The sequence below is a fragment of the Melospiza georgiana genome, chromosome 6 (genome assembly GCF_028018845.1).
Source record: "Melospiza georgiana isolate bMelGeo1 chromosome 6, bMelGeo1.pri, whole genome shotgun sequence".
NCBI classification, from domain to species: Eukaryota; Metazoa; Chordata; class Aves; order Passeriformes; family Passerellidae; genus Melospiza; species Melospiza georgiana.
The window spans coordinates 54,410,351-54,436,814 of record NC_080435.1 but is presented as its reverse complement, the minus strand read 5'-3'; the positions used below and the strand labels follow the sequence as shown (position 1 = coordinate 54,436,814).

Below are 26,464 nucleotides of genomic sequence, written 5' to 3'. Positions count from 1 at the left end.
CACTGATTGTAGTTTGCCAAGGTTACAGCTGACAACCCATCTTTCCTCCTTGTTTTATCAGCTTCACTGAAGATGTGCTTACACACTAGTATCCCAGTATTCCAACTGGGAAAAGTTAACTTAGAACTAAAAGTAGTGTTTTCTTTAGAAAAAGTGAAATTTTTTACAGTTCAGAGACTATGGTGGCCATTACTAAAGAAGTTGTATATTACAAAATTAAATAACACCTTTTTTTAAATAAGTGAATTAATTTATTCATATTTGTACATTAAATTGTATACAATTTCAGATAGCATTACAGTTAGATTAACAAAAGCTCATTACCAAAAAAGAAAATACAAAACTAAAAATTATTCTGGAAGCTTATTACAGAAGTGAAGTTTCACGGTTGAGTTCATACAAGTCAAACCTGGTGGTATTCAGTGAAAAATTTAGATGTTCAAAATTAAATGTTTAAAAAAACCCATGTGATTTCTATAAAATCATATCTAAGGCAGATTTCTTTTTGTACATTGATTTTAAACATTTGGATAGAGGGAAAAACCTGAGATCTATACCCAAAAGCTATTCTCTGCAGAAGAGACATACACATTTGTTTGCTTCCTGTAGCAAACAGTATATATAATGGTTACTATAAAAGTTGTGCTGTACATTAGCTGTAGTGCAGGTCACTTTCATATTAAGTGCCAGTAAAGGCTTAACAAAATATACAAAGTCTTAAAAGGTGAGGCTGTTTAAAGCATTAACTGTATACATATTGCACACTACCGTGAATACTCATGGTTCAAAAAAATACTCACATTGCATTTGCCAGTTCTTACATAATGAACCACGCTGGAATGAGAGAGAGAGTCAAGAACAGCAAATATTTCCAGCTGTCAAATCAGCACAAAGTGAGAGGCAGGTCTGTGGAGGCTGGTGTCTGTGTGTGCCCTCAGGAGGCCACAGCTGCAGTTCTCACTGGTCCCGAGACTCATAGAGAAGTTTTGTCGCCTAACAGAAAGGGAAAATGCCAGTGTTAACTGAAGTTTCACTTGCAGGCATGTTATCTGCTTCCCACCCCTCCAAAAACCTCCTTTAAATCCAGGGCTTTGAATTCTTCCTTGTTTTCCTCCACCTGAGGCCTGTACTAGCATTCAGGAAGTGCTGAATGCACTTACACGGTGATGGAAGTTTGAGCACACGCTGCTGAGCAGAGTAAAGGCTGGGTGGGGCACCTGGGGAGTTCTAAAATGGCAAAGAAGCAACAAAGAGCCACAAACCTGTCCATACACATTATAAATGACAGTTCTGATCAGCAATCCATCAGCTGACTGATTGGAATGGGGCTTTGGTTTTTTCCCACCATAACTTTTATTTACCAAATACCAACCTTCAGTTTCATTACCCATGCAGGACCTAGCACCAAAAGATTAAACTCTTCCATTTCCAAAATCAACAACTTCTTTAAATCTTCATGAAGCAGTAAAAACAATTAGCTGAACTTAGGGTCACATGAGCATTTCATAGTGCACATTCTTCAGCCAGTAAGAAAATCCAAGGAAGTTTAAAGCCAAATTCTTAGTTCTTTTCATCTAATAACATACATAAGATCTTGGGAAACCCTTCAGAGTGCATAAATTCCTCAGTCTCTGAGCAGAAACCTAGTCATGTTCATTACACCCAGCCATAGCTTCTGTTTTCCAAGCAACAAGGCCCTGAAGTCCTTGATAAAAAAATAACAGAAATACTCCTAAGGCTGAATGCTCTCTCTGGTGCTGCTGAACAGCCTAGGTAAAGATTTTTTCAGCCTTGTCTAAGTTTTGGCTGCTTTGCTTACCTTATGCATAGCTGCCAGCCAGGCTGCTGACAGCTTCTTGTTACAGCTGAAGTCTTCACCAGCAGTAAACTTCATCTGCATCACCTCCTCCGACCCCGGGACCTTGTACTGCAGGACCATTCCTATGGCACGAGTGTTGCCTCCTGGAAAGAGAAACAACATCTGGAACAGCAGCAGCTTTTACCAACTAAGTAACACAACATTTTCCAGCTCATGAGTATGTTTGGAGAAATGTGCTCACTGCTCAGTTCAGAGCACAAGCAGCTGCTGGATCTGAGGAGCTCATGACCACAGTGCAGGCAGTGGGACCTGCAGCCTCCTATTGCTTCATTCTCTCTGCCAAGCACCAAGGCAGAACCTGCATCAGCCTTCAGGTAAAGCCACACACCTGGAACACCTTCATGATTTACTAGCACCATGTTAAGACACTGTTACCACAGTTTCATACAGTAGCCTGCAGTCTGTAGGCTTAGGGTCCAATCAAACTGATGGCAAAGCAGGCAGCAGTCCCTCCAAACCTGGCAAAGGGTGGAATGATGCTTACATAAGGCTAGAGAACAGCTGGCAACATCATTTACTTCCTGAAGGAAATTGCTGCCAAAGACTGCTCTGCCAAGAGCGCAGTAAGCGAGGTGTTTGCTTCTCTCTTACTGAGGCTGCAGAGATGAAGATAAATCAAAGCAAAAATACAAACATTTAACAAGAACTTTTAGAATGACTCATTGCTGTCATTACTTCCTGCAGCAGTGGAGCACAAACTAAGCTCTAGGAGCAGCACTAGCATACACAGGACACTTCTTACAAAGCTCTTTTTAGAAGTGTCTGCATGAGAGGGCCCCTGGAGGCTGTTACTGCAATATCTGAGGAGCCAAAACAAATCACAATCTAAGCCAAACTCAATCTAGTTAGTGCTGTTAATGTACCCAACCCAATCAGAAGCCCACAGCAGGGTTTATAAAAGAGCTACTTTCTACTCTCCTAGGATAAATGGAAATTCAACTTCATCAATTGCTTCTCTGCACCTACTAGTCAGAATAATGGATTAAGGGTCTACTGAAAGATAAACCAGTGGAAATCACACACCCACAGCCTTGACCAGCTTGCCCATGTCTGGCATTACTAAGACAGAATACACCTTGCATAACAAAGAGGCCTTTCTTTTAAAGTTATGTAAATGCAAGCCAATAATTAACAGTTTCAGTGCAAAGCCTTTCCAGACAGCACACAGGGAGTATATTTATTTCTAGTATGCCAAATTCAGCAACCTGCTAAGCAGATGATCTGTAATCTGTAACATTGTGTACTATTGCAGATAGCATTTCTCATCTCTCCTTCTCCCAGCACGGACAACAGCACTTTGGTCTAAAGAAGGCCTTGAGTACCTTAGTTCTCCTCCAGAGTGTTACAAAACATTCACTCTTGATTTATTAAACAGACATATGGGAAGGAACAGATATGTGTCAGACTCAAACATAACTCAAGTTGAACAGCAATTATGGATCAAGCAAATAATCAGCACTGCAGAGAAGAAAGAGGTGAGGGGGCCACGGCATGCTTGGGTGAGTCATGCTGAAAGGCACTGCAGATACCTTCAGTAACAGGCTGGCTCTCCAGGAGGCTGGTGTAAGTGTGAATATCTTTTTCTACCATCAACAAGGAAGGCAGGCAGAAAAGAGATAAAGCAATCAGAAGAGTAGTGAACAAGGAATTACAGGAGCATTAAGTGACTCAGCAATATACCTGGGTGATTTAAATACCAAGGTAAGTTTATTCAAGTTAACATGCTGTACTGACTGAATAATGCACAGATGGGCTGTGCAATTAGAAAAACCCAGCAGTGACAGAAGTGTTGATAAAGAACAATTATTGAAATTCCTGACCTTGTTTGTTCTCATTTCAGTCAATTCATATTCAGGTTCATCCTGAAATACTATAAAATCTGGTAAGAGATGGGGCAGTAAGTTGCTGCACTCCAATTTATATGTTACCAGTTTCATTTGGCCACCCCTTTGTCTTGAATGAAATTAAGAAAGGATAGTTGAATTATTTACTCCCCCTCCCCCATTTCATTCTGTTAACAATGTTTGAACCAGTCAAGGCAAAATCCCAGCTGCATTCTGAAATGGAAGCTACCAAAGACTAACAGTTCCCTCCTATGAGCTCTTAAATTAGCAAATACTTTTACATACCCAAGAGAACAGGTGACAACCACCCTTACTCAGGTTTATCAAGAGTCTCTCCCACATTAAGGCTGTGGGGGAACTTCTAAATCTCTAGGTGTTCCCCCAACTCCCAGCAGCCACATGGGACAGGGTCTCACAGACTGTGCTCTATTCTGAGAGCAGTTGTAACCAATAGTTAAACACTGAATTCGCTGTCTAGCTCAATAACTACAGCTTCATTTTTTTTTTCTTAATAGTTCATTTATATTAAAAGAAAAAATTACCTCCAGGAGTAAATCCCTCTGTAAGTATCTGAACAGTTGAAATCTGTATAATTTCAATTTCATAATGGCTGTCTCCATCCAAAACCAGGTATCTACATAATAGAAGAAAAAGGGTTTTTTCACTTTTTTTTTCCCTACAAGATCAATTCCAAATCAGAGGAAAAAAGTTAAACAATCTCTCAGTGACATTGTTTATCTGTTCTTTGGGGTGAGGAGGGATAGAAGTCAGGCAGAAAATGTTACTTTTCATTGAAATTTCACCCTGCCAAGACATTCTGATCCACACTGTTAGTAAATTCAAGCAAACATTCCAGTATTGTTGGATCTATCCTTTCAGTTTGATGACTCTCTCCAGTATCCTCAGGGCATGTTACTCTCCTATTTTTAAGGTTATTGTGTAAGAATAGAGCTGTAAGTACATCAATGCTACAGTTTACAAGTGCAGTTTCCATCAATCTTTCTCACCTCTGGTTGTTGGAAAGTCGACAAACCATGAGCTCAGATTTATCAGATGTTCCCAGAGTTACAAAGAATGTAGCACCTGGAAAGAAATGGTTTAGTATTCTAATACAGAATTCAAGAAGCAACATTCAAGTATCAGAAAGAACAGCTAACTTTTACTTACTAATGCACTGAATTGAGTGAAATAAGGGAATAACTGAAAAATTAAACTGATTAACATCACAAAACACTCAAGTATAAAAAGCTGATCTTTAATTATCATGTTCTGACTTACAGGACCTTTCACACATGCTATGCAATTTCTCCCATGTGTAGAAATGCAGATGATATCCAAGAGGAATCTTTTTAAAATGAGAAGAAATTTGGAGGTGGCAAAGACAGGCAACTAAAGACCCTCTGTCATCACTGTAACACAAATGATTTTTTCTGTATTAAAAAAAACCAATTTAATAGCAGGATGTGACCTTCAGTTCTATGCTTAAGAAGCTGTAAAGACATCTCTTTTTCATTACTGAAGGCTGGCTCAGTATTATTGTGAGGTCAATGAACTGCAGCTTTCATGTTGATTCTTCCCCCTCCAAACTGCTTTGGCAAGGGGAAGGTCACTGTTGCTCCACTAGAGAGGTGACTCAGAACTCCAAGCAGCCCTACACACCCGACCCCTCTGCTTCCTCCTCGTGTTCCCTGTGTTACCCAATCCCAATAGGGCTGGCCTGGGAAATGAAGAAAACAACTTCCAGCCCTGCCCAATGGTCTGTAATCCATCCCCACAACCTGAACCATGCAGCCCTGGAGTTCCACCTCCTTACTTGCCAGCTCACCCAGGCTCACTGACCCCCAGCACAGAGCCTGTGCTGCTGAAGTGAGACAGAGCCAGCAGCACCAAGGCTGGAGAAGGACATTACAGCCACCACCACCACCTCTCTGACCACCATCTGTGGCTCTACAGCAAGGCAGGAACAACTTCAGAACATGAAAGCAAACAGGAGTAGCTTTAAAAAAAACTCTTCAATTTAAAAGATGGGATTTAAAAACTCATCTACGCCCTCATGGTAAAGCAGAGTGAAGAATGATTTATGTGCTCCAGGATGAGCACACTCCCTTCTGAACCCAGGATCTCCCCAGGAACATCCTTGCCCATCACATGTGGGGCTTAGCTTACCCATTATGCACACAGGCATCATGCTGAGAGATCATCAAAAGGCACTGAAGGATCACAGACTATTTTAAAAACTGAAGTTTCAGCTTTCTTAATGTAATTGGAACATGAATTACTGTATTGTGAAGGTTTAAACCTATGGAAAATTGAGTACTCATGATGATCTGCCATCAACCACAGCTGTAGGCCATGGACAAGATCAAAGCTCTCAGATGAAGCTTGAAACAAGCACTCTATCTTGTTTGAAAATGTTAAAATATTCTCTCAAGTATTTTTCATCCTTATTTAATGTAACAGGAATATGGTTAAAAGATGTATTATTTCAAGGAAAATGCCAACTGCACGCTCATCTGTTCTCACAGGTATTAAAAATTTATCTTTAATTAAATCACTCTCCATCAAGACCGAGAAGTACAAACTGAGAGGTGCAAACACTGACTACGAAGTGTGAACCTCTCTCTGAATAAACCCGTAACACAAAATCACTAACTGCAAAACAAGAGGCACAGCAAGGAGGAAACAAAGCCACAGCTTGTGGGACAAGAAGCACTGCTTTTGCTGTTCACTGGAATTTGAATAACCACAACCAGGACCTTGGGTGCTTACCATTCATGAGCACTTTGAGCTGTTTGTCGTAGAACTCGGTCTCCTTCTGCGACACCAGGGCGCACTCGGCGCACTGCCGCACGGGGTCCACGAAGCACATGCGGGGCAGAGGCACTTTCTTACTGCAGCACTTGTCACAGAAACACTTCCCACACCTTCTGCAGTGATGCTACAAGCACGAGAGAACACCTCCTTTACTTATTTACTAAGGAAACTAAGAGGTTACTACAAGTTTCTCAGGTGTGAAACGTGCAAGCTGAGGGACAGGTAGAAGAAATGAACTCTTACAGGGGCAGACAGCAATCTCTGAAGGTTGGACACAAAGGACTGAGTATAATATAAACAGCAGCACTCTAAGCCTTTGCTGGCACTCTCTAAAGATGCTTCTGGAGCAAAAAAGAGCATCCTTTAATTTCCAGTAAATCCTTCACCTCCCTGTCAATAAAAACCCATGACAAGAGTGGTTTCCAGGTGCCTTCGGACTTCTGGCAAAAGATCTTGGAGAACTTCAACTGAAGTTTCTATTCTTCTTCAACTGCAAATACTATTATTCTCTTTTAAAACTTATTCTCTCTTTCAAAACTTATTCTCTTATTCCCATGGGAAAAATGTAAGAATCTTCATAGTTAGAACCTAAAGCTATTCCTTTTATCAGAAGTATCAGGCAGCACAGCACAAATCCAGGGAAGTTGTGAAACCAGAACAAGTCTTGCAGTGTGTTTCACAGCCCCTAAATCTGCAACCAGTGGCCTGTGCTCCAGATCAGGGGTGTGACAGTACCAGCAGATCTTCCTGATGCAAGTTCTCATGACAGAACAAGTACTCCCAGGCAAGCAGGAACTCATCTGTGGCTCAAAGCAACCCTCAAAGTTTGATACAAGGAACTGGTAACACTGCACTTTTGGTCAGTGTTAGGTTTTCCTTCCAAATGTTCTGCAAAATTCTCTGGAGTACCCATTTCCCAGGGCTACCCCCAACTGCTTCCCACAGCTAACACAAGGGAAACACAGCAGCTTGTCAACTGGTACAACATATGTGTCTGGTTTAAAACTGAAAAACATGAACCATGTCACTGCACTACAAGTCACACTTTCACATCTTTCTTCACTTTTGTAAGCCTGTGCTAACAAAGTGTCAATGTAATTATACAAAGGAATGATGTTCCCTCCTAAAAATTACTGCTGGCCTTCTTTGGGAGGGTGTTTTGTAGAATTCTCCATGTCATATTCTGCCCACCAGTCTGCATTCCACAGTGACCTCTTACCATTAATAACAGAATTTAATGTTAGTGTTTTCTCTTCATCCAGTGAGCCTAATTATGTAGTTTTCACTTTCTACTTTAATTGGAATTTCTCTCTTCCAAACTCAAGACAAATCCTGGTTTACTTTTCAAAATATGTCAATTGTAGTATTTTTCAACACTTACTGCTTCATATTTCATTAAATTATCTTACCTTTCTAGTTATGAAGTCAAATTTTGTATCACACTGCATACATCTTGGGCACTAGAAAACAGTACAAATTAAGATTAGTCTACAATCTTTTTAAACCTTTAATTCTACCACCATATACAAAGAATGAGCTTCATATTATGCCCCATAAAGAAACACCTCCAACAAATTTCCATCTCTTATCTTTTCACCATGAATAGCTTTCATTTAATATTGATGTAGCAAAATAATGTCATCTCCATTTGCAAGACAAAAAAAAAGAGCTGCCAAACTTTCCCCTAATGAATAGTGCATCCTGCCAGCAGGCAAAAGTACATCTCAGAATTATTTACCATTCAAACATTGATAATGTTTGGCTATCTAGACAGTCCCATATCCCAGAATCAACTGGTTTTATGTAAGCTGTCCTCACTTTACTCTACTACCATGATCTGCTGACTCGCCAAAACATTGTTTACACAATTTAATGCTCTCAATACTCACACATTTTTGAAACATGCTAAGAGATATTTGGTTTTCTTCCAAGCCACCAAGACCTAATGCTTATTCCAGCTACAAAAAGTCACTTCCTGAAATATCTCTTTCCTAAAACAAACTTACACCCACACACTCCTTTCAAAAAAATGACAGAAAAAAATTGAAGGAGTTTCTCCCTTCCAAGTAAGTAGAGTTTAAGGGGTGACAGCTTTGACTGTGTTAACAACCAGAAGTGATCAGTGACTGCTGGACAATCAAAATTTTCTGTATAGAAAGTCACCTACCAAAAGGTTGATACCCAACCCTTAGGCCACTGGATTTTCAACAAAACTTTACATGTTTTTATCTACCATATCAAACCCCAGTCTGAGGCTTATAATGCAATTTTTCCTGTATTTACTAGCAAATATTAATGCAAAATTATGCCTGGTTAGAAACTGAAACCCCTCAAAGCAGACTATGTCAGACTACAGCAGAATGTCCTCTTCACCACATGCCCTGAGCTGAGCAGGTGCTATTTGCTAAGCACACAGTAATCACCCTTTGCCTTTAATTAACACATTTCAATACTTAACCCTTTTTCTTCTATAAATCCCCTCAGGTTACAACAGCTTCTATTCAGGGATTTCTGCTCCAGCAGATACTCAATCACTGTCACAAATCCAACAGCTGTAGCCAAGAAAATATTGCAGCAGCTAAATTAAAAATTCTCCAGAAATTTTTCATGTCCTTTTCAAGTGCAAGCTTGTTAATAATTGGTGATAGTTTATATGAAAGGCTCTGCTGTCTAAACAGACATTTAACACATTAGACAGTAATGGCAGTCACTGTAGTGGAAGGTAAACACCTACTTGCAGAATTTGTTACAACAAGCTGTTTCCAAATCCCACACAGAAGAGCACTGGAAGTGTTCCTGAATTGCTTTCACTAACACTGAACTGAGGCATCCAAACACAGCTTTTCACAATGGCTGCAGAAAAGCTTATTTCAACACTCACTGATAAATAACATCAGCATGAAGCAATTTAGCACACACCAGGTTTCACCTCTGTAACAAGTAGAACTCTACAGCTAATGTCATCTTCTGCTCTACCTGGTTTTAATTTTTGACATATAGCTTAACAACTTGCCTGGGAGCTGGTCCTGGCAATAATTTTAGTATGCCTTCAATTTACCCAAGTTCTAATTAATTTCATAATGAAAATATTTGGGAGGTTTTTGGTTGGGTTTTGGTGGTGGGTTTTGTTTTTTTTAGTTCACCTGGACTGGGTTTTTTTATTTGTTTTTTTGCCAAAAGGCAGAAAGCACAAGTCACAAGCTAGAGGGAAAAAAAAAATCAAACCCAAACTCTTCTAAATACTATGTTCTACACAGATTCTATGTTCTACATAGATTTCATACAGAATGCTAGGCTAAACATAAAAGTAGTTTTTAGGAAGGAACAAAATTATCCATCCTCTTATTTAACACAAACTATAGAAAATTATTTCTTAATTCCAGACCCATTATGAGAGCCCTGCCTGATACAAACAGCAGTCCTAAATAAATCACAAGTCAAGCAGCACATGGTAGCTGGCATTGCAAAATAGGATTTTCTTAGGAAAATGTTCTGACAGAAGCAAGCTCAAAACACTGTTCCTTCGAGGTATTTCTGCTTTAAGTAACCAGAATGGAGTGAAACATTTGCATAATGTCAATTTCTGCTTTGCCTGGGACTAAGATATTTATTGAGAACATCTTGAAATGTGAATTCTTCCCATTCATCCATACACTGACATAATCAGAGAGTGACTAGCATTTAATTAAGTTTTATTGCTTGGAGGGGTTTTATCACATTAGCAGAGAAGGAAGTACAGTGTCCAAGTTACTTCTCGTGTCTTCAAATAAAAAGATGTGAAGCAAGAAATTAAGTAAGAATTCATGTCAGAAGTACATTCATTTCATGTGCAGTCAAGCACCAATGCCAGTATCAGATTACAGATTATCAGAAAGAGCAAAATGGAAGAACATCCAACAGCTGTTGGATCTTGGCATTAATTTAAAAATACCAAGAGTTGGTTCATTGCAAACTTGTCATGGGTTTGCTCAAGTGTGAGAACTTATTTCCATAATCCCACAGATCCAGCCAGAGGTGAGGATCCCACGGATGGCCAGGAATCAATAGTTACACTCCACATGCTTTATTTGCATAAATAATAACAGAGTGATTCAAGAAGGGATGCTTGGGAAGCCCCGGCTGAGCTCCCTAACAAGGAAACCTCTGCAAAGGAGGAAGATCAGGGAATCCCACCTGGCCACAGGGGGAAAGGGCAGGATGCAAACCCAGGGCAGGCAGAGCTGGGCTGCTCTGACCCTGCCTGAGCCTGGCCTTGGCAGCAAGGAAGGAACCCTCCCAGCAGAGCTGGCAGCTCCTGGGCAGCACACAGAGCTCCTCAGCCATGGAAACATCTGCTGCACAGCTGGATATCACAAGGTTTGGCCACCTCTGCAGGCAAACTGACACATCTTACTCAATTTCTAGTCCAAGCTTTCCTTAACAGAAATATCATCAATTGAGCTCTGCTGGTGATTAACAAAGAAATTCTGAGTCAGACAAGGCACATGCAGATGCCAGCATCCCAAGTTAAATGATGCTCAGCACAGACTTTCATAAATCCCCCTCAACTCATTACCTCTACTACAAATAAAATTACTTTAAAAAGTAAACTTTTCAGTAGTCCTGCTCCAGCCTTGCATTTCAAATTCCTCACAGCTACCGATATTTTAAGACTGTATAATCTTGTGATAAAAAAATTTAAAACTTAATTACATTTCAATGCTGTATAAGCTGCACAAAACTACCAACTGCCATAATTATTAGGTGGCCTTAATTTAAAAAAATAAGCCAGTTGACTCTTGCATAAGAAAAATAAAATTACTGGATTTGTGAGTGTTACTGGCTGCACAGCAAAAGCCAATGGATTTGAAAACCAGATAAGAATTTGCTAACACCACTCAAGGTCTTGGACATAGACCCTTCATTTTTAATTATGTCTGACATGGTAACAAGAGCAAGAATTCTCAACTAATTCATTGCCCAGGTAACCCTGTGTCTTTAAATTTAATTGTTCTTAACAAAAACTTGGGATTTATAAGCTTCCCGGTGTATCACATACCTGCTTTATTTAAGGCAAAATTTTGCAACATATTTGGCAATTGTTAACCAAAGGGATGTCAGAACTCTAGCATACTTCCAGAAATCTAGTAAATTTTTTTTAGTAAAAAAATATTTTACTTCCGGAAATCTAGTAAAATAACTAACCACAAAATAACAATTCATAGTCTTAATCTTGCATTAACAAATGCATTTTAAATATTTACCTCTATCACACTTCCTCTCAATAGCAAATATCACTGAGCACATTCAGTCACATTTCAACACCCTCAGCCTATAGATCTGCAGACTACAGGGGGAAAGTTGAATTTTAAGGAGAATGAAACTACAATAGAATTGTAATAGAGAATTCAAACTAACAACGTACTTTATACTGATGTAGCCACAATACACAGATTTAATTCTCTCCATATATCTAACAAGTTTAACTAGATGCTACCACAGTCCCCAAACAATCTTTAGCTGAATTACACAGAACGTTCTGCCCGCAGAGATACGAGGCAGAGGGAGAGGCTTTGTTCTCCATTCCTGACCGAAGCAGGACTCGGTGTTCCGGTGCAGAACAGCCCAGCACGTCCCAGGAACGCTCTGCTGGCTGACCCCGGCTGAAATCCACACTAAATAAATCCTCATTCCGCTCACATGTAAATGCACTGGCGTGTGTCCACGCCACAGAACGCCGGCAATAAATAAATAAACCAACAATGGATTCTATGTTGTTTGTGCATCTGGGTGCAGCGGCTGGCAACAATCAACTCTCCTTACGTGAAATTAAAAATATCACCATCGCTAAGTTGTTTACTCGGTAAATATTTAAAGCAAAGCGGACTGAAACAGACTGAGCTGTTCAATGGCTGTTTAACCACGAACACTCACACCAAGAGCCAGAAGGGCTGTTCTACCTCAGCCCTAATGCTTCAATAATGTATGCAGTTAGTTTTAAACCAGAACCACCTTTATCAGCATTTAAAGCAACACCGCACAGCTCGCTACACTTCTCATCACCAATCGCTCGCCAATTTTCGCGCCGGGGCCGCACAGCGGAGAGGAGCGAGTGACAGCCCCGTCCCTGCGTCCTTTAACCCATCAGCCCAAGGGAAGCGAAAAAGCGGAGGGAAAGGGAGGAAGGAACAGGGGGAAGGGAAGCGCGGCGCCCCTGCCCCGGCGGTACCTCCTTGTCGGGCACCCAGGGCGGCTCGTCCAGGCCGAAGGGGCTGCGGGCGGCGCGGTGCTCGGGCACCATGCGCAGCCCGCTGGGGGAGCGCACCAGCTTCTTCGCGTCGCCGCCCGACATCTTCCCCCGCGCGCCGCCGCCGCCAAGGGACGCCCGCGCCGCCGCCCAATAGCCGCGCGGCGCTGCGCGATGGACACGGCACTCAACCAATGGGAAGCAGCAGCTCTCCGGCACCGCCCACGCGCTCAGGGCTTTCCAGCCAATCCCGTGCCCCTCGGTGCACTAGTCCCGCCTCCTTCGTGTCCCGCAACCCGGAAGCGAAGGGTTGGGTCGCCGAGTTCCAGGAAGCGGCACACCGAGCCCGGACCGCCGCGGCCGCGAGGGGCGGCTCCGCAGGGCGCGGTTCCGCAGGGCGCGGCTTCGCAGGGCGCGGCTCCGCAGAGAGTCGCCGGTCGCTGCCGCAGCGCCCGCCCGAGGCTCTGAGCCAGCCCGGCCCCGCCGCTCCCGGCCGGCCCAGCGGGAGGGGAACGAGCACCGCCCCGCCATTGGCTGTCCCGTCGGGGCAGTCACGGAAGGGAGCTCTGATTGGCCTGCGGCGGGCAGGCTGCTCGCTGATTGGCTGCGCGGGCGGCGGGAGATTCGTGACGGCGTGAGGGCCCTGTGGCGGCCTGAGGGCCCTGTGGCGGTGCCCCGCTCTGCCCGTCCCTGTGTCCCGCTGTCCGCGTGTCCGGCTGTCCGCCTGTCCTGCTGTCCGCCTGTCCTGCTGTGCCTGTGTCCGGCTGTCCGCCCCTCGCTCCTGCTCCGTGGCACCCCCCCGGCTGCACCGTGACCCGCTCCCGGTGGTTTTTTCTCCCCCGGGCCTCATCCATGGAGCGGCTCCCTGTGAGCGGAGAGCGCGCAATGGTTTGGAGCCCTTCAGTCGAGGTCCGTCACAGCCATGATTGATGTCGGTAAGTTTCGGCTTCTAAACCTTCTCAGAATTTTGCTTTAAATGGGTGTTACTTAAAAGTAACTTGCTTCTCTTTTAGATTTATTCTGCTATTAGCGGCCATCACAACCTCTCCCCCCGTGCTGAAAAAGGGATTGTTCATAAAGTCATGTATTCTCGTATAAATGCTGGCTGTCTGCTGCAATCCTTCATAAATTTATCAGAATAATGCTAAGAACCTCACAGTGCTTTCTAAGCAGCCATGAGGCTAAATTGTTGTGGTTTTGACCGAAGTATTAAAAATCTGTTTAATATTGTCACAAGTAGCAAACAGATTTGAACGACTTAATATTAAATTTGCTTTTTGCTAATAAACGTATATGTATATGCTAAATACATGACTGTCCATGCATAAATAATCCTGGGTCATCCTAAATTGCTCGTGTGTGAGATTTTTGTCTATTAGAAAATGAAAGCCTCGTGTGAGGACTGACAGGGCAGGAATAAATCACTGTCCTGCTTGCTTGTGAGCTGCACATAGAGCAAAAGCACTATGCAGAATTACAGGCAATTCAAACTACCAGGAGCTCTGAACTGCAGGATTATTTGTTGAATTCTTTAATAGGATAAATGTAAACAGCCATCAGAGAAGACTTCAGGGTTAGAGAATAGCCAGGGTTGGGAGGGAGCTCTGGAGATCACCCAGCCCAGGCAGGGCCACCCAAAGCAGGGACACAGGAATGAGTCCGGGTGGGTTTGGAATGTCTCTGTGGCAGCTGTTCCAGTGTCTGCCACCCTCGGTGTAAGAGCTGTTCTTCACCTTGAGGTGAAGCTCAAGAGTTTGGCTCCATCCTCCTGGCACCACCTTTGGATTGTGATGTCCCCCCTCTGCTTTCTCCAGGCTCTCCTCAGCAGAGAGATGCTCCTGACCCCTCCTCACCTCTGTGGCCTCTGCTGGGCCCTTTGCAGCAGCTCCTTGTGTTTGTTGTGCTGGGAGCCCAGAACTGAGCTCAGCACTCGCTTAGAGCTGACAGAGGGGGAGGATCACCTCCCTCAGCCTGCTGGCCACACTCTTCCCAAGTAAAATTACATCAATATATAAAATAATAGCAGCAATAGTTCTCATAATAACCCCAGAATAATTGCTGCTTCTCTAAGGTAACTGATAAATGTGTTAAAAATAGGAAGGAAAAAAATTAGTTCTGGAAACTTTTGACACTGATTTATGCCTATTTTTTTTCTTACCCGTGTCTGTGATAAAAGCCACTTTAATCACAGATAATTATCTTTTATCACAGATAATTATCACAGATAATTATGGGATGTGCTGCTCAGTCCTGTGCTGTGTCAGGAGATGGACTGGGACCAGTTTGACCTGAACCCTAAAACAATTGCTGCCCTGAAAAAAGGTAATTTAATTTGCCATTGTCTCTAACAGATCTGTCACCACGGTGACATCCTTGACATAATTGTGTGTTTGTGGGTATAAGCAGGCAGATGGACACTAACATTTTAGAACTGTAATTAAGTATTTCATAAAGAAGTTTTCTGAGTAATTGAAAGTGTTGGGTTTTGCCCATGCTTCAATAATAAATTTCCAAACAATTTTGCAGCTTGCGTTGGTACATTCCACGTGAGTGTTGCCTGCCCACCATACAAGAATGCAGTATAGATAAACCTCTATAAAGTAAATGAGAATTAGAAATTGGGAAAACTTTGCTGTGGAAGTCAGCCAAAAGTATTTATAAAAATTCCTCTTGTTTCAGCTGACATCAAATCAGTAAAAGAGATTTTAAACCTGTCTGGAGCAGACCTGCAGAGGTTGATGAAGCTCTCCAGTGCAGACACCCAGTGCCTGCTGAAAACAGTCTCTCACACACTGAGGAGGAACAGCATGCTCACAGGTAATGCAGGGCATAGAAAATCTTCTAGATAAAGTTCAGAACTGTCACTGGGAGAAAATGTGGTTCTGGCTCCTCAATGACACAGAAATGTGGGGTTAAAATGAGAATGGAAGTGTTTTAATTGTGCTGTAGTGAATTATTTAACTGTGCCAAGGACAGCTCCCCTGGGGGTAAATGGAAGTGAATGGGTGACATTTTCAGGATTGAGCCTGCTTGAAACAGGACAAAGTGTTTCTCCAGTCTGAAACACTTAAACACAGGAACTAAATATTTCCTTTTTCTTTCACACTCTCTTCCTCTCTCTCACTATTCTCCTTTTGGACTAAGACTAGTTGAAAAATGTATATCATATATTAAAAGCTTCATAAACTGCTTTGTCATGAACTCCTCATTCCAAAACAAGCAGGATCTAATAGCTCCTTCTGCACAAATTCTTAATAACAATTTTGTGTTTAAAACCTATTTTCTTGTGGTTGCATGTGTTTTCAGGGTTTGAGCAAATGCCTGCTGTGCTGTTTTGTACTCTGCTATTTCCATTTCCATAATTGCTGTGCTAGAACCTTTGCTGTCAAAATTCTCTCAGAGTGTAACTTTCCTCAGAGACACCTTAGAGGCAGAGAAAGCAAAAAAAGAGTTTGAGAGCAGGAGAGAACTCAGTGTAAATTATCAATCTTTGTCCAGATACTCAGCAGAGGTCTGATGGGGAGAGAGAGGTGGGGAAGACCAGGCTGAATTAGGGAAATTCTCTATCAACAAAGAAAGCATCTCTTGTAGGAATAAAGCTTGTGCACAGCATCTATTCTGTATCATTGTGTGTTAGAAAAATAATAAATGAAACTACCTGTTTCTTTTTAATCATTAAACCTTGCAGCACTTCAGCTCTACCAAGATAAAGATCCTGTCACCTCCCAGCACCAGAAGCTGAGCCTGGGGTGTGCAGTGCTGGACAGCTTGTTGAAAGGAGGCATTCCTTTGGTGGGAATCACAGAGCTGGCTGGGGAGAGTTCTGCTGGGAAGACTCAGCTTGGTTTGCAGCTGTGCCTGTGTGTGCAGTACCCGTACAAGTACGGGGGCTTGGAGTCTGGTGAGTGCTGAACTGAACCCAGCTGAGGGAGTGCTCTGTCCTCAGGAGCCTCAGCACAGGCTCAGTGCATGTAACTTCAGCAGGAGAGCAGCCAGTGGCTGGTGAGTGTTTGCAGAGAGAAAAGCTGCCCATCCTGCAGCACAGCTTAATTCATCCACAGTTCCTGCTGGCTGTTGTCTGCCTGCCTGCCACTCTGGGTTCAACCCAGCACACAAACAATGCAAGAGAAGTGCTGCTGTCATTGGCCCCTCAGGTCAGCAGCACAGCTCAGCAGATCACTCTCTACAAAGAGAGTGGGTCTTAGGTCTATGGTACACATTCCCTTAGCTGGGGATTTCAAATTTCAAAGATTATTTGTTTTGATAACAATAGTTGTACTGATTTACAGAGTAAAATCAATGGAAATATATTACAATGTCCTGTGTGGGTCGCTGCTGGTGAGAGAGAGACGATGAATCTTATTTCTTGAATCAGAAGGCTGATTTATTTATATATCATATATAATACATTATGATTATGCTAAATAGAATATAGAGGTTTGCAGAGCTGCTAGGCTAGGCTAAGAATAGATAGAAAGAATTCCACAACAAAGTTGTGCCCAAGGACTGAGTCCCTGGCTTACACTTTGTGATTGGACCTTAATTATAAACAAGAAGCATGAGCCAATCAAGGTGTCCCTGTTGCATTCCACAGCAGCTGATAATTGTTTACCTTGTCTTCTGAAACCTCTGGCCTCCAGAAGACGCAGAAATCCGAAAGAAAGGATTTCTGTGAAGAAATGTCTGCGACAGAAATATAGTTGAAAAGGGTAACATTGTTTTTTACCTGTGATTTTCCTGGGTTTACCAAAGTATGCAGGTTTATTCTTTGATTTGAGTATGGTTTTTTTAGCCTTCTGTCATATTAATTTAACTCCCAATTTTTTTATTTTTCTTTTACTATTGCTGCCATAGAAGGGGAGGAAGCCTGTGTCACTTCTGAGGATTCTGGTACTCTGCCTTAGGTGTGTTTTGCCTGTGACCTTGCTGCTCCTTCCAACAGCACTGCCTTCATCTGGCAGCTCAGTGGCTCCTTGTGGGGAAACTTCCTCCTTTTACTGAATCCACCCTTGTGGAAAAATCATGGGCTGTACAAATTGAGATCTTGCTCAAAGGGCTGTGAGTAGCCCATGGCTTACATTACATGGTGTCATTAACCAGAGCAGAAACAATTCTGTTTTGTTCTGTTCCTTTGTGTGCTGCTGCTAACTGCTGCACATAGTTTAAATAAATACATTTTTATCCATGCTCCAGCACTTCTTCCTGTTTGTGTTGAAATCAAGGAACAGAGCAAGGTGCCCAACACCCTACTGGCACTCTTGTGTTGAGCCTCCCATGAGAAATACAGCAATTAAATCTTAGGTTAAATGTGAGGAGTTTTATCCTTTAGAAAACTTGAGGAGAACAGCAATGCTTAGAAACTCTCACAGAACTCTGCACTACCAGTGGAAGATTTTGCTACTGATTTAAAATTATCCCTGTATTATTATTATTATCCCTGCATTCTGTTTTTTTACTGATTACACACTTCCCTCCCTTCTTATTAGTGGTGAAGCTGAAATACATTTCTTTAAGCAGTTACTTCATTAAATTTAGTGCTAGTCTTGTTTGTAATTCTCAGGGCAAGGAGGTTGGCAGCAAAGAAATGCTGAAAGTAAACAAAGGCCTCCATTGCCTCCAGGATATTTTTCTGCTGTTCTGGAATGTCAGTTGTGTTCAGTTGTGTTGGCTGAATTTATTTTATATGCCCATATTCATAAGTAATATGTGAATATAATGGAACAAATTAATTTCCTTATTAGAATTCTGAATTAGAAAATAATGTTTGCTACTGATTCTTGGTAACAAACTTAGTTTGATGCCTGACAGATTATGATCATAGGAATCAAATTTTTTTCTTTTTGAGGCTGGGGGGTTTTAATAGGTTTTATTCCTGTTTAGTTGATTTTTGGTGGTATTTTTTGTCAACAATCAGCATAACACGTTTATTGGCCTGAATAACAGTTTGATGAAATTGCTGATTTCTGTTTGGGTTTTGTTGGACTTGTGACTGTGTTTTCAGTGTCCTGAATGTTGCAATAACTGTGGATCAAAATACAATTATTTAATCAATGGAGCATCAATCTATCTAGAAATGCAAATCTGCATGTGGAAGAACCCCAGTGACTATGAAATCTGAAGAAATGGACATTCCACCCTTTTTAAGTAAACCAAGGCAAGGACAAGTGACCTCCTGCTTAAGGCAGGTCTGGTTTTCAGAAAGCAGATGATTTCTCTGTGAGCCCACAGTTCATGGCACAGAAATCCCTGTCTTTCAGCATTAAAGCACCACTGTGCAAAAGGCAGTCAGCTTAAATAAGCATGGCAGCTGAGAAGGCCAGAAAGTTTTACTGAGGAGCTGTTGTCTCAACACAAGTTAGCACAGGTGTTTTAGCATGAAATTCATAGTGTGAGTTGGATTTCTGTGTTTTGGATTTCTGGCTGAAGCAGGCAGACTGTGCAGTGCCACTCTGTGGGCTGGATCAAGTGTGATACTCCTGATCCCAAGGGCAGTGATCAGGTGCTCCTCAGCTGTGCTCAGTGAGTGTCACCCAGTGCAGAGTACAAATCCAGTTGTCCCAGCTGGTGCTGAAGAAAGGACCAGGCATCTGCAGGAGAGTTACAGAAGGGGGGTTTTTGTTCCATCATTGATTAAACATGGTTAAAAAATAACCAAACAAACATGAATTTCCAGCTTTTAAATGCAGAATGTGTGCTATCATTTGTGTGCTGTAAGAAAACTGTGTTTGTAAGGGCCTGTGGTTTCCTTGGCTACAGGAGCTGTCTACATTTGTACAGAAGATGTGTTCCCAAGCAAACGTTTGCAGCAGCTCATAGACCAACAGCATAAGCTGCGTGCAGATGTTCCAGCTGAAGTCATACAGAAGATCAGATTTGGAAACAATATTTTTGTTGAGCAGGCAGCAGACCTGGTAAGTAATAGCACAATGTTTCTAAGGCTCTTGATCAATATGGATTTGAGGCAGTATTTTATGTTAAGGTCATCAGTGGAAGAGCAGCACAGTTTGTAACTGGTTTAGAACATTTAATAATAATGTCATGTCCTGAGTGTTTCAGTGAGAGCCACTCCTTGCCCAGGTAGGCTGAGAAAGTTGGGGCTGTTCAGCCTGGAGAATAAAATGAGGCCCTCCTATGGGGACCTCACTGGAGCCTTCCAGTGTCTGAAGAAGCTGCAGGGAACCTAGAGAACCTGTCTCTGTCAGGACATGTGGACAGGGCAAGGGTACAAACTGAAAGAGGGGAAATTTAGATATTAGGAAGAAATTCTTACTGTGAGGGCACTGAGATACTGGAAGAGGTTGCTCAGAGAAGCTGTGGCTGCCCCATCCCTGGCAGTGTTTAGGGCCAGGCTGGATGTGGCTCCAAGCAACCTGCTCTGGTGGGAGGTGTCCCTGCCCATGGCAGGGGGTTGGGACTGGATGATTTTGAAGGTCCATTCCAACTCCTTAACGTTAAATAATTCTATGAAAACAGTAAGTTTAGGAGTGTAGTACTACACCCTTGAGATTTAAAAGTATCAGTGAAGTCAGAGCTGCAGGTAAATGCAGGTTGCAGTTTTGTCTCCTCCTCAGTAAAACCACCAGCTGTGGTTACTGGTGAGACTCAGAGATCCACCAGCTGCCTTTGTGATTCAGAACTCCCTGAGCTCATGCTGCAATGGTGATTGCTGCAGTTCAGTCTCCTGATGTCCAGCAGGGCTCTTTGCCTGTGTCTAGTGGAATAAGGCTCCCAATATTACCAGTTAGATTGTGCCTGGGCCAGTCTGACCCTCGCTGCCAGGCCAAAGGCAGCAACCGCGGTGTGTCACCCCAGAGATACCTTGGCTTGCTGGTGGTTGCAGCTGGGCACTGAACAAGTCCAGGCTTGTTAGGAACCCCATTTACCTCAGGAGGAATAGCTTCAGGCGATGGTGAAGAGAAAAAGGAGACGATTCTGCTGGAGGGTTTAATGTCCAGAGGTTTATTCCATGGTTACAGAGGTCTGAACATGAGCAACTGCTCCAACAGAATAGCGGCCGCATGGTCTGATCACCTTTTTAAGCTCAGGGACAGGGGGAGGGGAGGTACAGGTGAGCCAGCAACCAGGTGAGAGGGGCAGGGTCTCAGGGGAAGATGACACCCAGACAGGCCAATGACCTCTGGGCATAGGGGCATCCTTTGAACTTGACCAACCACACGATGCCTTGCTGGAATGTTAAGCCTGATTGACAGGACTCACTCAGCATGGGGGCAAGGGGGAAGGGAGAGAGGCATAGGCACACCTGGGGAAATGACCTGGAAGGCCACAATGGGACATTACAGCACACCACAACACGTGTCACTGTCCCTGTGTGTGTGCAGGACACGTTCCAGCAGTGCCTGGCCAGGCTGTCCCTGCTGCTGGCGCGGGGCATGGCGCGCCTCGTGCTCGTCGACTCCATGGCCGCGCTGTTCCGCGCCGACTTCGGCCCGGCCGACGCTGCTCTCAAGGCTCGGTACCTGCAGGCCTTTGGGGCTCGGCTGCACAGCCTGAGCACCAGCTTCAGGACTCCCATCGTGTGCATTAACCAGGTAAGGAATCCATTGCTTCTCACCTGTAGGCACTGCTCAATAAATGGCTGGAGGGTGATGGAACAATCTGTGAAAATGCAGATTTCATGGTGCTGTATTTACCACCGTCAGCTGATGACTGATGGAAACTGAAGCTTCCTTAAACTGATGTGCCTTAGTAAATGTTAACTACTCAAAGTTTATTATTTAAACTTTTATAGGCTGTTAATTGTAGGGGGATAGAATATAAGAAAATAAGGTAGTATAGAAAGTAATCTTACCCCTAAAGGAGTTGCAGCTGAGCCAATTATTGGAGATTAGGAACAGGCCTGACTTTAACAGGCCACAGCTGTAACCAATGAGAAGATGAGTGCTATAAAAGAGTGAGTGGTTGGTTGAAAGGGAACTGGAGTCAGTTGGTTGCTTTGTGAAGAAGGAAGAGTCAGTGCTTAGAGGAGCTCCCTATGAGAAACATTAAGGAGGTATGAAACTCTTGCAATGAGGAGACAACAATACGGAATGTTTGCTATATAATGACAAACGTTAACATTCTCAAAAGTTGTCCACTAAAGCTAACAGAAATAGATATGTATAGCAACTGCACAGAGCATCAAAGCAAAATAACAGAGTTGTTACCACTGGCTTCAAATGCCATTGTCAGGAGGATTGCTCTGGGAGCTCTGCAGGCAGTTATATCCCAGGAGACAGTGAAGCACCAGCGACTTTGCTTCATTTCTGTGGAGCTCAGCATTTTTTTGTGTAACTGCTGAGATTACTGAAGTGCATGAACTGACTTGAGCTGGACCAAAAGCCCACAATGATACTGGTCACAAAGAGTATTCTTTTGAGAAAACAAGGCAAGACACTGCTCTTAGTCCACTCACAAACTGAAGGAGCATCTGAATGCCAGAGGTGAAGCATTCATACTCCAGTGTGGCCTTGGGAGGGGAATGTGCAGGCCACAGAGAAACTTCAAAGGTCTTGAAATCATTGACAACAGGGCACTTTTGGGAGATCTGGGCTTTTGTACTTTTTATCTCCAGCTACAGCACTGGAACAGTTTTGTGAATGTGGGGGGTTCATTTGTGGTTTGGGTTTCTTTTTTAACAAATAAGGCATCCATCTAGTAGTGGTTTAATTAATGTAAGCTGTACCTTGCTAAGTAGTTCTAACACTGTAAACTCATCTTGTGATTCCCAAAACCATTTTAGTTTGCCTTGAAAGAATAAGTGTTTTCTAACTTAGCTTAATGTATGCTCTGACAACTTGGATTTCCTTGCCTTGGTTCCCTTCCCTGCCCTTGTGCTTGCTGAACACAATCCCAGAACCCCAGGTCAGCTGCACATCTGTGTTTGTGCTTCAGGTGACGGACGCAGTGAGCGAGTCGGAAGCTGCTCAGTGCAGCTGCAGGTGAGTCACCCACACAGAGTGACAATGCCAAACACAGCAGCTCTGAACCATTCTGATCTTTGTCACCCCAGGGTAAGCTACAAGATCATGTGAGGAGCACTGGGACATTTACCCAGCAATGCTGGATTTGCTGGAGATCAGCACTAGCTTGTGCTGTGAAGGGGAAGAAACTGTCACACACATTTACATTGTAATCCCTGATCACAGGTTAGCAGGAAAAATGCCCTGGAGTTAATGGCCTGAGTACCTGCTGACACCAGAGTATTTCTGCATCTTTCTCTGATGTAACTGCATGCACCTCCTGTCTGCTTTAAAAATACAGCAGCCAAACCCTAGCAGCAAGCTTTGTTAGTGAGCTGAGGAAAAACCCAAAATAGTATCTTCTGACACCAAGATATTAATGTACATATTTGTTGTTTGAATCCTAACTATAACCTTGATTTACTGCATAAGCTGGGTGCTGCATAAATGGGTGTTTGTGAGAAGTTCACTGTGTCCTTCAGATTCTGGAACTGACACAGAACAAGGATAAGGTTCAATTATTATTTTTGCCTGATTATCTTGTATTTATTTTACTGGAGAAATCGCACTTTTTCCAGGAAAAAAAATTGTTTTAAACCTTGAGTTGAAAGTCACACAAATGCAGTGTTCTGTTTACCCAACATTTCTAAATATACCTGCAAATGGAATCCAAGGCCAGCAGTTACACACTTCAAATATTAAAAGTTCAGTCATTTTTCTCGTGTGGTTTTCCTGTTGCAAGAGAGGCCTGTCCAGATGGAGGCAGGTATTCCCCCTAGCTGGAGTTGAAAGAATGACAGCTGTTCTGTGCAGAATCACTTCTCCTCCAGCTCTTTCCTTGCCAAAGGGAGAATCTAAGTTTTGTGAGTAAACCCTGTCACCTCTGTCTTCAAAGACCCATTGTTTTCAATATACGTTAGAGAAACAATACCTGATGCCTTCTAGTGCAGTTTGGTTACAACAGAAAGTATTTCCTATGGAGTCCATGCATGCAGAAATGTGTAATGCTTCCCTTCCAGGGTGGTGGGCAGCAGAGTGACTCCAGCCCTGGGGATAACCTGGTCCAACCAGCTGCTGGTGAGGCTGATGGCCCGGCGGCTGTGGCTGCCCCAGCCCTCCCCTGCAGCAGCAGCAGCACCCAGCCCTGGCAGCAGGAGGACTTTAAGTGTTGTTTTTGCTCCTCATCTCCCTCCATCCTTCTGCTACTACACAGTGCAGCTGGAAGGTGTAAAAGGAATAAAGTAACACTTTTGCATAGTAAAGGCTCCTGCTCCAACAATGTACCAGGACTTTGCTTCAGGAAGAAATACTGGTGAAATGCAATTGTTCCTAGATGAGAGAAACTGATGGTGAGGTATGTGAACAATGGTATGGCTACATTTAGCCTTGTCTGCATTGTGCAGAATTATCTTTTTACTCTTGGATATTCAGCTTTTCCTTGTGAGATGAGCACCCTGGAGGTTCTGAAGGAAAGGGAAGCTGTGGGCAGGTGGAGGCTGCACAATGGAGTGGGATGTAGCAATCCCCAGGATGGGGGAGATCTGATGTCTCATTTTATTTTAATAGCATGCTCATCTAGAAACAGCATCTACTGTAGTTTTGTACCGTTTCCAGACCCAACAGGACTTGAAATTCAACCAGTTTATGTTGCCTGCTGGTGGTTCTGGGTCTCATGCTGCCAATTAAGGATAGCCATTCTTTGTCACAAAGCAGCTGGCCTATTTTAAAACCATTTGTTATTAAGATTTTAAAGAAAACAATCCCATAAAGATACTTTAACATATTACTGTAAGAATTAAAATTGCACTGCCTTTGTACTAGATGAGTGTATCTAGCTTCACAGAACTCTTTAAAATTTTTAATGGTTCATTTCTACTCTTTTCCTGCTTTCCAGTCCCTTCCCTTCATAGCAAAAGCCTCTTTAGTCTCTTTTATTTGAAGGAGAGCAAACCACATCCCCCATCCCCTTGTTCTCTTTGCCCATTGCTGAAGCTGTGTAGCCTCAGGGCAAGCTCTGTGTGTTCTCCCTGATGCTCTGCCCTGCTCTGTGTTCTGCTAAATCAGCATTCTTCATGGGCTGCTGGATTGGTGCCTCTCATGTCCTGTGTCCCTGCTGTGGGCTCTCAGCTCAGCCATGATCCTGAAGGGCACCTTCAGCTCTTTTCATCCAGTCAGATGCTATTGCTCTTCTGAGGTGATTTTTGTTTTTTAGTTAGAGCTTCACATGGGTATTCTTCCTGTCTTTTTGCTACTTGTCACATTTTTCTGCTGTCCTCAGATCACTGCCATGCCATCCACTCTCCAATAGCTGAATTTTTCCTTTGCTCTGTTCCATGAGAAAGCAAGCCAGGTGGAGTTACACTGTCCAGAGGCCTCTGTTCTGTGGGTGCTGTCATGCTCTCTTGTATCACACACTCAGCAAGCTCTCACCTTTCCCCTCCTGCTGCTGGCACAGGCAGGAACTCCATGTGTGTCTGTGGGGTGGCATTGCTCAGGTTCCTTTTGGCCAGAAACCCTGTGTTTGTGAAAAGCTGCCTCCTCCTTCAGGACATTCACCCTCTTTCCATGTGCAAGCATGCAGCTGGGGAGCTGAAAGCTTTGTCTGGCTGTAAACTGCCTCAGCTGCAACTGTGGCAGATTTCTCAAGGGACAACTGAGTGTTACTCAAGGAAAAGAGACCCTGAGTGACTGCCTGGGGAGGTTCCAGAGGAGAACAGGCACAGCTTGAAGCTGAAGGAAGGAGTTTGTAAGCAAGCAGAAAGGATGAATTGCTTTCAGTGCCTTCTGCAACCCCTTCAGATGTCTCAGGGGCCCTTGTGCAAACAGCACAAGTTGTGTCCAAATCATTTTTGTGAAATGTCTTTAATTCTCTGTATTTGGAAATGACCTCACAGCTTCTTTTAATAAAATCCAACCATGAAACTTGGAAACCTTTGTGTCCTCTAAGGAAAGTTGACAAGCAGGGCCACCTCCTCCCTAAAACCCTCACCTTCTGTGCCTCCTCCCTATCAACTTCAATCAAGGTCAGCTAAAGCAGCACAGGTGCCACTCCAATTCTGTTCCTGCCCTGTGCCCCTGGGCTGGAACTGCAGCCAAGGCAGTGATCTCCCATTGTGGGACTGGGGAAAGCAGCCACACAGAGGTGCTGCTGATTCATGGAGTCACCAAACCCTACCTGGTTATTCATTTACACAAAAGCCTCATCAAATGCTGGGCTCCAGGCCCAGGAGTTTGCCTTGCTGTGAGCCATGTCCAGAACAGTGTGAAACCCCCAAAGACAGTAATATTTTGATATTTTGATCAAAATCTGAGTCAATGATATTTTGATCACTCTTTTTTGCAACTTGCAAATGCTTGCTGGAATGGCCCTGAAGTGACAGATGGGTGTGCAATCAAAGTTCTAATTTACCTGGTGAAAAACACTTGTACCAACAAACAGAAGTAACATTTTGCCTGCTCAAATGTTGTGTCTGTACCCTGTTGGTTTGTTGGTTATTTCTCTCCAGCTGAGTGAGAATACATGACAGTTTGTCTCCTGGCTCCTGAGCACACACAAACCCTGCAATCTCAAATGCAGCTGAGCCCACTGAGGCTCACAGCCAACACCCAGTCACTCCAGCTGCTCCCCCAGCCCTCAGTCCCACCCCAGCACAGCTCTGGGGCTGCAAACCCTCACAGGAACCCAACACAGCACCTGTCCATTGAAGCCTGTGTCAAAAGTGTTGAAAGGTGCTTAAGTTTT

General features: G+C 43.4%; 2 protein-coding genes across 3 annotated transcripts; one reads left to right on the top strand and one right to left on the bottom strand.

Moving 5' to 3' along the window:
- Nucleotides 1-33: 33 nt before the first annotated feature.
- On the bottom strand, nt 34-12,883 carry ZFYVE21 (zinc finger FYVE-type containing 21). 2 transcript variants are annotated; one of them, XM_058025696.1, is made up of 8 exons: nt 12,746-12,883; nt 7,947-7,997; nt 6,493-6,661; nt 4,731-4,806; nt 4,266-4,357; nt 3,409-3,462; nt 1,820-1,962; nt 34-993 (listed from the first exon to the last, which is right to left on the bottom strand). In XM_058025696.1, exons 1-8 carry the CDS (start codon nt 12,866-12,868, stop codon nt 958-960), a joined length of 744 nt encoding a protein of 247 aa, XP_057881679.1. In that variant the 5' UTR covers nt 12,869-12,883; the 3' UTR covers nt 34-957. The 2 variants fall into 2 exon arrangements, with proteins under 2 accessions (XP_057881679.1, XP_057881680.1); XM_058025697.1 differs by lacking the exon at nt 3,409-3,462.
- A 644-nt stretch (nt 12,884-13,527) lies between these two features.
- Nucleotides 13,528-26,412, top strand: XRCC3 (X-ray repair cross complementing 3). Its single transcript, XM_058026204.1, has 8 exons — nt 13,528-13,698; nt 14,975-15,085; nt 15,443-15,580; nt 16,452-16,664; nt 19,520-19,674; nt 21,103-21,312; nt 22,655-22,701; nt 23,742-26,412. The coding sequence occupies exons 2-8, from the start codon at nt 15,031-15,033 to the stop codon at nt 23,965-23,967; spliced, it is 1,044 nt and encodes a 347-aa protein (XP_057882187.1). The 5' UTR covers nt 13,528-13,698; nt 14,975-15,030; the 3' UTR covers nt 23,968-26,412.
- Nucleotides 26,413-26,464: the final 52 nt, after the last annotated feature.